This window comes from Mytilus trossulus, chromosome 10 (assembly GCF_036588685.1).
Source record: "Mytilus trossulus isolate FHL-02 chromosome 10, PNRI_Mtr1.1.1.hap1, whole genome shotgun sequence".
NCBI lineage: Eukaryota > Metazoa > Mollusca > Bivalvia > Mytilida > Mytilidae > Mytilus > Mytilus trossulus.
The window spans coordinates 41099614-41116073 of record NC_086382.1 but is presented as its reverse complement, the minus strand read 5'-3'; the positions used below and the strand labels follow the sequence as shown (position 1 = coordinate 41116073).

The following is a 16460-nucleotide window of genomic DNA, read 5'->3' as shown; positions in this document are numbered from 1 at the left end:
TTGTACTTGTTTGGCTTTATAAATATTTTGACCTGAACGTCATTGATGAGTCTTATGTACCAACAGTAGACGAAACGCGCGACTGGAGTACTAAATTATAATCCTTAAACTTTGATAACTATTTACACCACTGGGTCGATGCCACTGCTGGTGGACGTTTCGTCTCCGAGGGTATCACCAGCCCAGTAGTCGACACTTCTGGGTTGACATGAATATCAATAATGTGGTCATTTTTATAAATTTCCTGTTTATAAAACTTCTGATTTTTCGAAAAAAACTAAGGATTTTCTTATTCCAGGCATAGATTACCTTAGCCATATTTGGCACAACAGTTTGGAATTTGTTTGTTTTAGTCTTTAAACATACTAAACTTTTTAAAGTTATTCAAGTTTCATTTCAAACTTACCGTCCACACCTTATAATGTAGAATATCTATTTTAAAAAGAAAAATGTGTTACCTATGTCAAAAATTGCAAAATTTAGGAAAATGAATAGAGCAGTCCCTGTTCGAATGCGACATTCTCTAACTTAGTAGACATGTCTTTGACAAGCAATACTGTCAGTGTCATTAACGATGCCATGCACAAAAATGACAAAAATTAAAAACAGAGTACTGTCCCTGCTAAACTGAAGCGTGTCGGTTTCAGCTCGAGAGATCCCAGTGAAGACATTTTTTTTTCAGTTATTAAATTTGAGGTACATAGTCTACAAAATGAAACAAAAGTTGAAAATCGGATGCTCGTCTTGGCGTATACTCAACCCTCATAATGAAATTTCCACTCTTATTAAAATTAAAATCTTGCTTTCTAACGGATCTATTTATGTACCGGACCGGCAACTTTATTTATTTAATAAGAAAATCTACAGTGACGTTACATGCATGTTATCTGCTTGGAGACACCGGTCGAAAAGAAAGAAATAAGCGTCTTAGCTTTCTACACACAAAATAAGCTTGGCGCCATGAAATAGCAAAAACGGATAAAAGTAGCGTTAAAGAGTAAAAATGAATACGCCAATCATTGTATATCTTTATAGACGTTTCCCACACAGATTATATAGCTAGTTTTGTTAGACACGAATCTATTTATTTGAAATTGAATCTGACAAAAGCTTTTTTCCCGCATCCTATACTGATGAATTCGGACAACACTGGCATATATGTGCCGCTGGACATGAAAAAGCTTAGCCTTGAATCATTTTGAATAACAAGGAAAATTGATGAATTTTAAAGCAGGACTGTTTACAAAAGTTAGGCGGCTATTTTAGCGGAAAGCAATAGATAGGTACTGAGAAGATATTTAACATATTGAAGGATAGGGCAGTACATGTATATTTATTATTGCCATAAAAGCGAGAGGTTTGGCATGCCACCAAACCAGGTTCAACCCACCATTTGTCTTGTTCCAAGTCAGGAAAATGGCATTTGTTATATTATAGTTTTCTGTGTGTATTTGATGTGTTTCCCTCAGTGTTAGTTGGGAACTCGCATTTTTTTTTCTTTATCAATCGATCTATGACTTTCAAACATCGGTATACTACTGTTGCTCTTTTATAACCTCTTACTTGTACGACAATCGCATCATGGTTCAATTATATTGAAGAGGATGTGCGAAGAAAACTAACAGCCAAAATAGTTAATAAAAATGTCAAAAATATCAAAATTAATAAGTGTCAATTGCAAAACTGACAATATTCTTCACATATGTAATTCAATCATTGCAAAAAACACGGAAAATAATGTTAATTACAATTTTTGTAAATTTAATTGTATTTTGATGATGGACATAATATGATTGATACAATGTATATGTCTATAATATCTGCTGCTGTAAATTAGCTCGACTCTAGAACTCAGGGGAGACCTCTCTAGCCAAGATAAGCTGAAATAAAAACAAGAAAGTTTTAGAACTGTTATAACATGGGATATAACTCAATAAAAAAAAAAACCAAACAAAAAAATACAAGCAAGACAAGCAGGGTTCAACTGACAGTATTTAATATATAGTTGACGGAGACCTTAAATCTTCTGGACTCATGTTAGTCTACTAAATGTTATTGTACTCGTAATAGAGTCAAAATGGTAGACATAAGTGCTGGAAAAGAAATTGAGTTGTTAGGTGTATACCATACACAAGAAAGACGGGTATATTTCGACCTAGAAAACGACGATTCACTTTTTTTAAGAAAAAAATCATTACGTTAAAATAGTGTTCAGTGATTGGCAGCATTGGCGCTAACACAAAATTTGGTGAAAAACTAGGTTAAAGGGTATTAATAAAAAAATATATCCCAAAATGTGTCCAATGGGCTCAGACCAACTATGAATCGAATCGTGCAGTTTTAGTTACATGTTTGTCCTTCATTTTGATGATATCTTTACTACTAAAGGAAAAGACCGATTTCACTGAGCCGCATCTCTTCTGAAGCCATGCAAAGTCGGACATATTTTTGAAATGAAGTACAAATGTAGTGTTTTGTAATTACTAAATGTAATCTTTGAAACAACTTTTTCCATAGAAATCGCCAATTTTTGAGAAAGTAACCCAATTCGAAGACCGATTTATGTATTATACGTTTTCACGTATGCTCAGTCGACGTACTGCCCCCGAAAAACTCTTTCCTCGATTTCTCAGGCATCTTCTAGTGTTGATAATATTTAAGGGAAGTGCCAATTCCTTTGTATACATTTCAAAAAGAGTTAATTTACTTAAAAATCATTTGATCCTGACTCAATTTAAATTAACATACTCTCATTTGTGTATCTTTGAGGTTTTAAGATCCTCGTCTTTTAGCCTTGATTGAAAGGATGTCTCATTGGCAACAAAACCATCTCTTAATTTTATATATTTAGACCAAATTACAACAACTGTTAATAGATTTTGACAAAACGTGCAGTAGTTACAATACACAACACATAAATGGGAAGAACTAGCAAAACCAACCTAAGATTATACTAAAAATGACTATATGATTTCAAAGACAAATTGATAGATTTTGATATAGGATGTTTTCCCGTGCAACATTGAACAAAATGAGTGTAAAAACTAATCAATGAAACTAGACTTATAGCATGTTTCCCCAGAAGCCTAATCAATTACAAAGTCTGAGAGCATTCATCACCAAAAGTTCCAAAGCGGTGGGCTAAAAATTACAAAAGCAATCACTACCCAGAGAAGGAAAAGTCTTTTTGTTTTGAGTATATCAACATTTAATATACAGTTTATTTGTTTTGGCTGGTTATACACTCGGGGACGAAATGTCATGGCTGGTTATTCACTCGGGGACGAAATGTCTTGGCTGGTTATACACTAGGGGACGAAACATTTTGGCTGGTTATACACTCGGGGACGAAATGTTTTGGCTGGTTATACACTCGGGGACGAAAAGTTTTTTGCTTGTTATACACTGGGGACGAAATGTCTAGCAGCAGTGGCATCGAAATTCGTGTAAAATTTGCAATTTCATCCTAAATGACTTTATGGAAATAAGATAAAATGCTGAAAAATATTCAAAGTATATCAAATTGACTCTTTAACATTGTAATTCCAGTAGGTTTGAGTTATTTTTTTATTTTACCTGTATGAATTATAAATAAGAGGAAATTATCAATGGAACAGAACAACGTTTCTGACGCTTGCTTTTTATAACGTATAGTTCTTCTAATGAAAACATTGATTGATAGATAAAGGATCGATTGAATAACAATATTGATAAATATAAGAGAACATGTGTTATTTTTGTGTTATTTGTGTGTTATTTGTATGTTATTTGTATGCAGCATCTAGACACTTAAAGAATTTAATGCACTCACCCTCTTTACAGAAATCTAGATTTTCATCGGATTTATCACTACATGTCTCTACGCCGTCACACAGACTGAACCATGAGACACACTGCAGTTGGTTCCTGCATTTTATTCTCAACTTGGGACATTCATAATCTGATAAAATGAATAATATCAGGTATTTTACAATGATGCAATGATGCAATAGTAAGAAGTTCATCTACCCTTATTAGTTCTAATGTAAACTATTATAAAATAAAAACGCGGTTTACCTGCCTGCGCTTGTGCAAAGTTATCATATGGCTTTCATGATTGCATTCCTGTGGAAGTGAAGATTCCCCAAAAGGAGGATTATACTTAAATGAGTGATTCTATTTGATGCTGGACTGCATTGATCCTTTGAATTCCAAAGAAAATAATTTTCTTCAAAGATATTGGAATTTACCATGTATGCGGGTGAAAGGCAACACATGCTTTGGAATTTGCTTGTTTGTTCCATGAACAATTAATTAAGCATCTCTAATTATCAGACGCTTGTGGTAAAAAGTTATTTTGTTTCCACAAAAGATATCAAAGGGAGACTAAATCACACCAATTGTATTTACCAACAAAATCATGTTAATGAAATAAAAAAAAACGACGAAAAGACTTTACAGGCACTCTAAAAGTTTTAACATATTAAAAAGACTAAGCAACAATAACTACACCAAAAACTAAGATAATATCAGATACTACGCATTCTGGATATCCATTGACTGAATAACTGAATATCAATATCTTCACACAAATACTTTTCAAACTAATACATGTCTGCATAAAGATTTATCATACACTAATTTTTTTCCAATACTTTTGTGAGCGGACGTACTTTGTTTTAAAAGAGGGGCGAAAGAGACTGTTCCTCTGGTATATTTTGCCTCTCTTTCATACCATATCCATAAGCGCAATTGTGTTATTAATTACAGCGCATCGAAAGGACGAAAATATATAACACAGAATTCTTTGATATGACTCCTAGTTTTCTTCACCGATACCACATTGCTTGACTCAATGCTGAACTGATTTTGCTTCCGATGTACTTTAGAAAAAGAATAAGCAATGCTTCGATAAGAAAGAAAACAAATCAATCTTATTCATTGAAACCTGAATTTCCATCACTAAATACTGGCCCTTAAATAAAGTTTTTTTAATCTCGTTTAGTGATATGTTACACTATATTTCGTAAGATATTCTGTTTTTTGGTATGACAACCTCACCTTTACAGAACGCGGGTTCTTCGTCTGACTTATCATTACATCGTGTCCAGCCATCGCAAAGGTTTTGTTCTGGTATACATTGAATCCCATCCTGGCATTTCACTTTGTTTTCGCCACATGATCGCTCTAAAAAGAACTTTTAATTTGGTAAACATCCACGAAAAATTGAAAAACAAGAACTATCTTGAATATGAATTAGAGAATGTACGTACAGGGCTAAATTCAGTGAATAAATATATGTCATCAGGGACCGCCCATTTGGGGAGATCTTTCTGTCTAAAATTGAAGTCATATGCTCTTCTGATTGTTAGATAATGTTTTTAATTAATATTTTTTGGTAGATGGATCAAAACTAGAGTCGAACAAAAAAAAAATGCTGAATGTACTATTTTTTTCCCTACAGGGTTGAAAAGTAATGGGGGTCAGTATAGGAATTCAGTTCGAAACTTCATTGTTTGTAAATGTTCCGGACCATATGAGTATTTGGACCATACGCGTATGGTCATGACCATATGCGTATACTCATATGGTCCGACCATACGCGTATGGTCCGACCGTACGCGTATGGTCGGACCATATGAGTATAATACTCGTTTGGTTATTAACGGGACGGACCATATGCGTATTTGGACCATATAGGTATATTTTTTTCAAAGTACATTATAAAAGTTTCAATAATACAGAAACGTTATCTAAAAAAAATTATGGTAACATGACAATGTATTATTTTTCTAATACAAATACTATGTAAAAATTAAATATTGATGCCATAGTTAGTTTTCATCGTTAATTATACATTCTTATATGTAAGCTTGGGTGACATTTACTTCCATACGTATCATAGTTTTTTTGGCATTTGCAAGTCTTGGTTGTGCAAGATCCTTTTCATTTGCACATTTTGTTTGCGAGTGAAAAGCTAGACTTTTTGTAGCTCTGCGTACAGTGACACAGAGGTCTTGGGCCATTCCGATATGTCTACGGTGGGTTTTTTTTTAAGAAGCTCTTGATCTCAAACATCGTAACATGACTGCAATACATCATATTCACAAACCACTTAAATAAACTATGTTATTTTCCAGTTACTCGTTAATTGTGTAATCTTGTTCAGTTTATTAAGAATTTTATTAAGAAGTTATTTTTGTAAGTCGAAATATTGCCATCCACTCGCAATAACTATTCGATATTGACCATCGGTAATGACCATCGGTAACGACCATAAGTATAAAATGTGTTTATTATAGTTTTGACAAGTAAGTAAAATTAACTAGTAGAAACTTCTAATTTTTATTTAGCTTATCTCTTTATTATAATATAATAATAAAATTGCACATATGCTAGCGTCTTTTTGATGAACGGTCATACCATATGACCGCTTAGAAGTATTAAAAGTAAACTGTAACAGAGTGTTAATTACCCCCGACCATACGCGTACGGTCGGACCATACGCGTATGGTCGGACCATATGAGTATATACCCATATGGTCATGACCATACGCGTATGGTCCAAATACTCATATGGTCCGGAACATAAACAAGGCCATGTGAATGCCCCAAAATGCAGCATGACCCTATGTTTTTATTGTTGCAAAAGATAGGGCTACATTTGTACTTTCATGAATGATATATGAAATTTTTAATTTCTAAAGGTAAATAAGGTATAAATTTATTTCCACACATAGATTAGCATTTAAGTCAATGGGAGATTTTTTTACTGAATTTACCCCTACAGTACATGACATAAAACAGTATACATCATTTCCAGTTCCACACACATACATATCGAGTATATCATTCAAATAGGAATTGCTGTTTCTTCTTAAATCTCTTCGCACTCTGTTAAAGACGTTTGGATTGAATTCGCCACTATTTTTCGTATTATAGGAAACAATAATGTAAGCAAGTGGTGTATTCGAGGAATTATCTTTATTATTGCAGTTCTGCTGCCAGGTAAACGTATCATATACCTTCACATGTTGTTTATTCGTACAATCCTCACATTTTTCTTTAAATGTTTTCTTAAGATATTAAACATCTCTTACAGAAAACTGGTTATTAACATTGTTTCATAATTCCTTCCCTATGTTTTTGTTAAAAAGCACTGATAATGCTCTACTGACAATTGAGGTAAACCCTGCTCATCCAGTTTATATTAAGATTGCTATGCAGAATCACAAATTGTTAGATAATTGTTTTGAGTTGTTAATTTTAATTCAGTTCAGGTATACATATATATTTCTAATCGACTATTGTTTTTGTTCTTTGGTGTTGTTTTTTTTTTTGGGGGGGGGGGGGGGGGCGTGTATATATCTTTCAAACCTTTGCAGGTTTGAAGACTTTCGTCAGACCCATCAGCACAGTCTACATAACCGTTACATTGAGCTTTTTCTTCAATACACTGCAGACCATTGCTGCATTTTACTTCAGATTCTTTACATGGAACAGCTGAAATGTCAATAATATACAATTATGTAATTGACTTGTATTTCAAAATCTGGTTAGTCAATGTCGTGAAAATCTTATAAGTAGTTGTACAATCATTGCCATCGCGACCAAACATGTGCTCCATGTAACAACATTTGGCTGAGAACTTGTTTTGGTTGGTTCTTGTTACTCTATCTTTAGTTTGTTGTTTTATTGTTTTGTGTACCCTTGTTTGTATGTTGTTGTTTTTTCGAACCTTTTTTCGAAACTTGATGTGACGTACTATTATTTAGTGGTGTTACGCCAAGAGCTAGGTTGAATAAAGAGACGATATAAATAAACACAAAACTAGGGATTTATTTACCTTTACATATGCTTTCAATTTCGTCTTCTTCATTTTTACAATCGCCATAACCATCACAAAACATCCACGGAGAGATGCAGTTTGAGTTATCGCTACACATCACACAGTCATCTATATATGGCATAAATGATATTAGCATTTGAAACAACATTACAGCTGCCAATATTAGGTAAATAGACTAAACCAGAATCTTTCTACATTAGAAAATGCCTGTGTAATCAAGCCAGGAATATGACAGTTATTATCCATTCGTATGATTTTTTTTAGCTATTCATTTTTCCATTTGGTTAGGGATTTTTCGTTTTTAATTTTCCCGCGAGTCTATTTTTGTGATTTCCTTTCATTAATTTCTGATACACAAGAATGTATGAATAACTGGAAAACAAAGATATGGTAGAAATCAAAGTTCATAGATACAATGTTACTCGGTGAACGAAAGTATATGGTGTATTAATTTATACGCTTTTCTTCCTTTTCTTTACCAAATTTACATTAATCCATTAAACTTGAATCAACCATCCATACTCTATGCTAGATCAAGGTGGTCCATATTTAAAACGATATGTAAATCTGTCAGACACTCTGTATGTGTCAGACCACCAATCAAAAATCCCTTTTTTATCCGGATTTTACATGCACCACTTTTCTACATGCCAATTTTCAACCAATGTTTAAAGTCTTGTAGTGATCGTAATTGTTAAGATGTTGAGAGATCAAGTACTTCTAACATGACACCTGATTTTCTTGAAATCGAAAATAAGTACTTACGGAGAGCAGTTATCCACAATTTTTTAAAATTGCGGCCCTGAATGATGTACACATATTTTGCTTTTACTAAAAGGTTCATTTCTGCAAATTTGTTTGTTAGTTTAAGTAAACAATGACATCAAAAGCGCTACGTTTTCATTTGTTATAATTGAAAAGTGAATGAATTGGGGGTATGACTCATTCAGTTAGGAGTACGCATAGTTAAGTTTCGGTAGCTAGGCCTCTAGCATTGGTTGAAGTATCATCTTGTGCTAGCTATAGATATCGTCTAAGTTACATTTGTGCATTGAAGAACACAGAGTTGGGATAATATTAATATTAATGGCCTTTGATAACTATTAATATATAATCAAAGAAATTATTTTGTCCTATGATTTGTCATGGGCTTTTGGTTGTGGCTATGATGCGTTTATAACTACTTGGGCTTTGATTTTTCAGGGGCGGATCCAGGAATTTCAGTTAGGGGGGGCGCAAATTTTAATTTCGCCGAGCGAAGCGAGGCGAAAAAATTTTGGAGGTTTTTTTTAGGTAAAATCATTGAAATATTCTTCTAAAGGAGTGAAATGTAGATATCACGAACTATTATGTGTTAAAATTAGCGAGGAATTAAAGTTTCAAGCTGCATCCGCCTAAATCCACACTGGACGACAATCTACAGATAGACGGGCGGACAGATGGACACAAAGTGAGACGAGACAGATCACAATTGCTCACCTGACCAATATATTTTTCAAACGAAAAGTTCTACTTTTACCAGCGATTTTCAATTGTCCTTTCATACTATCTGTTTTTTACTTTTTTGGTTTTCGGAGGTCGTGCCAGACTTTACTGTGTTCGTCAAAAATAACTATAAGGTCAGAATGAGATGCAATTATTTTCTTGGGATCCCAAGCATACAGTAAAACGGTACAGAATTCGGCTAAATATTTAGGTTGCAAGTGAGAAAAAAAATATAGACACAGAGATACAAATTAATAAACTAACCTTTCGCTTGAAACAGTATTTCTATCTTTTATTACGGATATTATAAAAGAATCTCACCTGCTGACTTCGATTATCAAACAAATTGATTTTAAAAACCGCAAATACAATGTATCATTTGTTTTTACTTTAACTGCTAAAAACCTATTAAATTTGTCATCAATCGCAGCTCCGCGTATGGCACCTACCTTTCAAATTATTTATGGAACTTTAATAAAGCGTAGGTCAGTTGATTAGTAATCACGTTGATTCTGTTAAACTGACTGTTTTATATACTTTGAATGTTAAAAAAAGATTGAATGGTCTCTTCTGATACTTAAATATGTTGAAGTCAACCCATGCTTTGCAAATTTTAGGGGGGGGGGGGCGCACGCCCGCCACGCCCCCGCCTAAATCCGCCCCTGTTTTTGTATTATACTCTACGGTTTTCTTTCTTTATCTTTCTTTATTCAAAAATGTACATGTTCATAAAATTGGAAAATTAAAGAATACTTTTCAAAATAACCCAAAACTGTCTAAGTGAACTGTGCCTTAATAGTAGTCCTTAAAACTTTCATTTTTTGATAAATCACATAATTTTATAAACACCTATTTTCATCAAAATGTATCGTATAAATCATGTTCATACCAAATCTCATGGTTTCTATTACAATACAATTATAACACGCTTGGTATTTAACAAATGCTTATGTTCATACCGATCTCATGGTTTCTATTACAGTACAATTATAACATGCTTGATATTTAACAAATGACAGTAAACCATATATATTACTGAAAATCATCACTTTAAACACTTGACAATCATTATGAAATTTGACATTTGATTAAATACCTTTTTCATTATTATCTATGACTGCTATTAAGGTCAAAATGAAGTATTAAATGATTGTTTTGAAACCGTTAAGATTTTAGTAAATAAAATATTATTAATTTTTCATGTTGCATATTACCCACCAAATGAATGATGGAAATCATATAAAGCTTTATGTGTAACAAACAAGCTTCTGTAATATGTGAAAAATGTCATTTAATTTCACATATCGTATGCATAGAGCAATTATCATTTTCTACTATATAATATGTATTAATTGTATTTGTTCAAAGCAGCTGTTAATTACAATACCTCCTCTCTTGTCAAGTATTGAAACTGCTGTTATCAAACTTATAGTTCCCAGAAATACTATAATGATCTTCATCTTTTCTGGAATGAAATGCAAATTTTATGTACAGATGATAAAACACCATTTTTTTGTTTAAATCTTGCTACATTCAAATATATGTGCATTTAAGCATCCTTGCCTTTAACATATTTTGGTTGGACGAAGGTAAATCAGAAAAGTGCTTTAAATGCCCCAGATAAAATAAAAAGTATCGAATTGTATACCCACATGACTAAATCGAGAATTTGTCTAAAAATCTGCCAAACTTACAAAAGACTGTAAACTTGCACTAGGTCTTCCTTTTTAAAATAACATGATCATGAGATCCATATCATAAATAATTATTATATCATTGCTCAAATAAATGAACTGGGTAGACTTAACATGTTAAATCTAAAACAATACATTAAAGGATTAAAACTAACTTATATAAGAAGAATAATCAAACAAACTAAAAACTATTGTAAGTTACTACCTTGTACTGAAAAATTGAATTAAATGAATTATTCTTGATAAGTCCAAGAACTCAAGTAAGAAATCCTTTTTGGGTGGAGGTTTTTAATGCTTGGACTGAACTACAAACCAAAGTAGCTATTAAGAACGAATATGATTTTATCACAACTAATCTTTGGAATAATAAAGAAATTAAAATTGGCAATGAAATCCCCCTGTATAAAAAATGGACTGAACTGAGCGTCTGGCTAATAAATGATTTAATTGATAATGATGGACACTTTATGAATTGGCAGGAATTTGATAAAAAAACATATGATATTGATACCAACTTTCTTATATTTCAAGGAGTCATGTCAGCTGTTTATCCCAATATGAAAAGTCTTAATATTAAAAGTAATCAGCTTGTAAAGCCTTATGGGCCAATTATACCAACTACTCTTTCTATTTTTATGAAATCTACAAAAGGATCAAAAGACATGTACAATGTGTTAAATAAAAAATAACAAATATCACATCACAGGAAAAGTGGTCCTTAATCCTAAATAGACATAATATTACGTGGAATAAAATATACAGACTTCCATTTTACATTACTAAAAACTCAAAATTACAGTGGCTTCAATACAGGATTAATCACAGAAATTTGGGAACTAATAAATTTCTCTACAACATTAAAGTCTCACAAAACAATAAATGCACTTTCTGTACGGACTCAATAGAAACTATTGAACACATATTATGGACATGTCCAAAAGTTTTTGATGTTTGGGAAGAACTTAATAAATGGATATATTCAAAAGTCCAAATTGAACTACTACTTAATTTAGATATTGTCTTATTTGGGATATTAGAAAAAACAGAAAAAAAATACATAAGAAATCTCAGAATACTATCAACTTAATATTATGTATACAAAACAAAAATGCAATGTGGACAAGTAAATAGTGTAGCCTTAAAAATTTATCTGAAAGAAAATTTGTTTATTGAAAAAATAATATTTTATGAAAATAGACCATTGCAAAGAGCGTACACCTGCTGGAACTCTGGCCCCAACTAATAGAATGATTTTATAGGTTAACTAACACGTAATAAAAATATCTTCCCAATCCATGCTACCTCAGATTTAAGATTTTTTGTTCATTCATAAAATTATTATTAATACATGTAATATTATACGTTTATAGAAGGATTCAAAATATCAATTTTTATGTACTTGTCTCGATTTTGCTGATGTACTATGAACTTATTTACTATAATTATATTATATATGAAGTTCTTTGCCAATAGACACATTACAAAAAAAAAAAATATATCATCTTGTGAAAAAAATTAAACGAGGTAACCTCTATTAATGTAACCACTGTGTTCTTATTCAAAACATTTTATTTTTCATTTCAAAGAATAAACTATTTGTTTCATAATAAGAACGAAACCATACTGTGTTGTCTAAATGTGAGATATATTCAATTCAATGTTTTATAAAGTCTCAACCCTCAACAAGTACAATCAATCTTTATACACTAAAATAACACTAAATAAAATGAGAGCCATATATGTATATGTTTTATTTGCTTTTATTCCCTTATTCTTGTTAATTTTGTCTGTTTTGAAAGACATTTTAAAAAAATTCTAAGCCTTATACAATGTAGCTTTTGAAAGATCGGACAATTTCATTCAAATATTATCATGATTATCACATTTAGGAAAATGGTAAGTTGGTTCGCATGCTTCTTTTATAGGATTGTTTACCTTAAAAAATGCACTTGTTGAAATAATATTGACAAATGTATTTTGATTTAAAAGCTAATTTGAAGACTATGCACTTTTAAATAGCATTTAAATTAAATAAAAATAAGAATAACTTTACCATTTTTTTTTTAAAGATGTTCAATTTGATCCCTGAAATTACAAGGAATGCTACAGGTTAATTTAGTTTGGAAACCAAAAACTGTATTTTGATATATCAAGTAAGGTTTGTCATGAAAATAATAAGTGTTATTAAGTAAGCATGTAACATTATCACCTTTGAAGCAAATTGTTTTGTTTTCTATCCCTGTTGAAATACAATTGACAACTGTTTTTTGATTTAAAAGCTATTTTGAAGACTATCGGCACTTTTAAATATCACCTTAATTGAATTAAAATAAGAATAACTTTACCATTTGTTTTAAAAGATGCTCATTTTTATATTTTATATTATTTCTTCAGTAATGTTCGGTGCCTTAATATTCTAAAATAAAGAAAACTAAAAATGTTGTTAACCTGAAAAAAAGGAAGTTTAAAAAGGAAACCAAAACCGGACACCAATTTATGCATGAGGGATATAAAACCAATTATTGAAATGATTTTAAAATTTTATCAAGTAAATCTGTATAAAACAAAATCCGATGAAATGACTACAAGGCTTTAGCTAATATCATGGACTAACAGTTCAACTGCAAAAGTATCAAACCGATGGTAATTAATATTTTGAAAAGTACTAATAAAAAATAAAAATAAAAATTTCAAAGAATTTACTTACAATCGAAGATACTTCTATTTCAGTATGCCAGTTTGTGATTTCTGAAAAATTCTCATAGTGTAACAAATATAGATGAAATTTTAGGATACGGATAATTTACTACAATAATTACAAGTATTGACATTTAATGCTCGTCTATAAAGAGGTCATATTTTATTTGGTATGTATAAACTTTTTGAAAGTGAATTTTCTATGGGCTGTTTGCAACTCGGGTGAATTTGTTGTCAAAACGACGAATAACCCATTTTCAAATAAATTCTGACTTTGCATCAAGGCCATCTAGCTGTTTGGAAAATAGGCATAACTTACAACACAATACAACACAGCATCAAAAGACAACGAGGGTAACGTCTCTGACCGTAGCAGAATTATTATTGTGATTTTGTAAAACAGGCTCAGATTGAAGATATTTGAATATAATGGTATGTTCTTCAAAAATGCTTTTACTGTCATATGGAAATATTTGCAAAGCTTTCATGCAATGACATTTTAAAAATACGTCAGACGCGCGTTTCGTCTAAAAAAGACTCATCAGTGACGCTCGAATCCAAAAAAGTTTAAAATGCCAAATAAAGTACGAAGTTGAAGAGCATTGAGGACCAAAATTTCTAAATATTTTGCCAAATACAGCTAAGGTAATCTATTCCTGAGGTAGAAAAGCCTTAGTATTTAGAAAATTATAAATTTTTGTAAACAGTTAACTTATAAATATAACCATATCAATGATAATTCATGTCAGCACAAACGTGCCGACTACTGGGTTGGTGATACCCTCGGGAAAATAAATCTCCACCAGCAGTTGCATCGACAGTTGCAGCAGTTTACAGTGGTAGTATGTAAACTCATCATAGATACCAGGACCAAATTTTGTAAATACGCCAGACGCGCGTTTCGTCTAAATAAAACTCATCCTTTATTCGTCCTTCTTTCTTGTGTCGTTTTTCTCAAACTCTTGCATCATGAATATAGAGGAAAAGACGGAGACAGCAAACGTTAAACAGTGTTGCAAAAAAAGAAATTGTTCCTTCATTTAAAACAAATCATATTCAAGCTTTAAGCTGGTACATTATAAAAACAAATATTGTACTTATACATCAGTTGAATTATAATTTGGATATTTCTGAATTGCGAAACCTATGGAACGATAAGATATTGAAAATAAAATTAAGATATTTATTCTTAAATAGTTATCAAAGGTACCAGGATTATAATTTAGTACGCCAGACGCTTGTTTCGTCTACATAAGACTCATCACTGACGCTCATATCAAAATATTTATAAAGCCAAACAAGTAGAAAGTTGAAGAGCATTGATGATCCAAAATTCCCCAAAGTTGTGCCAAATACGGCTTAGGAAGTCTATGCCTGGGATAAGAAAATCCTTACTTTTCGAAAAATTTAAACTTTTGTCAACAGGAAATTTATAAAAAACTTTTTTTTAAAAATTACCACATTATTGATATTCATGTCAACACCGAAGTGTTGACTACTGGGCTGGTGATACCCTCGTGGACGAAAGTCCACCAGCAGTGGCATCGACCGGCATCGACCCAGTGGTGTAAATAGTTATCAAAGGTACCAGGATTATAATTTATAACGCCAGACGCGCGTTTCGTCTACATTAGACTCACCAGTGACGCTACTATCAAAATATTTATAAAGCCAAACAAGTACAAAGTTGAAGAGCATTGAGGATCCAAAATTCCAAAAAGTTGTAAAATCTGTAATGAACTCAGCAAATCTTCTAGGTTGTTATCCTATCAAAGAAGAACATCAGTTTTCGCAAAATATATCGATGTCAATTATAAGCAGAATGACTTCAAAATGTAAACGATAAAAGATTGTGGCACATTGAACCAGAAAGCTATTTTTCAAATTACAAATTTGAATGATAACCGTTTTTTTCATTTTAAAAATCTAAAAAAAAAAATTACAAAATATCTAACAACTAGGAAAACTCTAAACAGCAAATATCTAAGCTAGTGACAATATCAAAAGCTCAAACACAACAAACGACCGGATAACAAACAACTGTAATGTTCCTGACTTAGTACAGGCATTTTCTTGTGTAGGAATTATTGGATTAAACCTGGTTTTAGAGCTAACTAAACGTCTCGTAGACTATATAATCATATCTGTCTTCAGTCTAAATAAGTTACATACAATCAAGGGAATTACAAGTTACCACCTGCATTTGTTACATGTCAGTGCGTACATGTAAATATAAATAATATGTCTTATTTTTTTTATTGAAAAAAACGCCAGTGAGGTTGTTTGCTATGTCCGATCCGATTCGTGAAATTTGAAATTTTCAGTTGTCACACTTTTTTTTTTTAAATTCAAGAACGGTGTAATTTGGTTTGGAATTCTTGATTGTTTTTGGCTCACTTGACCCAACAGGAAAAGTTGTTTTTTTCATCACTTGGCACCGGTCGACCGTCGTTCAATATCTTTCAATACAATTATTCACATAAATGTTCTCATCTAAAATTACTAGGCTGCATTTAACAAACATTTTTTTTAAATCATATGCTTTTTGTAATTATAATTAGGATATCTTGTTTTAAAAAGTTTACTGTGACCCTGTTTGTCAACCAAGATGGCCTTCATGGCTAAAAAATAAACAAAGGGGGGCATGCAAGTGCATGATGTCAATTATTTAAAAACAGCCGGTACGTTAGACATAGACAATTCGAAAGGGCCAGATGATTATCTTCAAACTGTTGAGCTCTACCATTTGTCTATTT

At 31.9% G+C, this 16460-nt stretch overlaps 1 protein-coding gene across 1 annotated transcript; it reads right to left on the bottom strand.

The window, feature by feature from the left end:
• Positions 1-1759: 1759 nt before the first annotated feature.
• Positions 1760-13788, bottom strand: LOC134686247 (very low-density lipoprotein receptor-like). The gene is made up of 7 exons (XM_063545919.1): positions 13715-13788; positions 10701-10778; positions 7826-7936; positions 7357-7482; positions 5041-5166; positions 3812-3940; positions 1760-1880 (listed from the first exon to the last, which is right to left on the bottom strand). The coding sequence occupies exons 2-7, from the start codon at positions 10771-10773 to the stop codon at positions 1867-1869; spliced, it is 579 nt and encodes a 192-aa protein (XP_063401989.1). The 5' UTR covers positions 10774-10778; positions 13715-13788; the 3' UTR covers positions 1760-1866.
• Positions 13789-16460: the final 2672 nt, after the last annotated feature.

Coding starts and splice junctions, on each gene's coding strand:
- LOC134686247 (XM_063545919.1), bottom strand. CDS start 10,773: ATGAAGATCATTATAGTATTTCTGGGAACTATAAGTTTGATAACAGCA. Junction 7,483..7,825: donor AATTGAAAGCATATGTAAAG/GTAAATAAATCC, acceptor TTGACATTTCAG/CTGTTCCATGTAAAGAATCT. Junction 3,941..5,040: donor AGAACCCGCGTTCTGTAAAG/GTGAGGTTGTCA, acceptor TCATTTTATCAG/ATTATGAATGTCCCAAGTTG.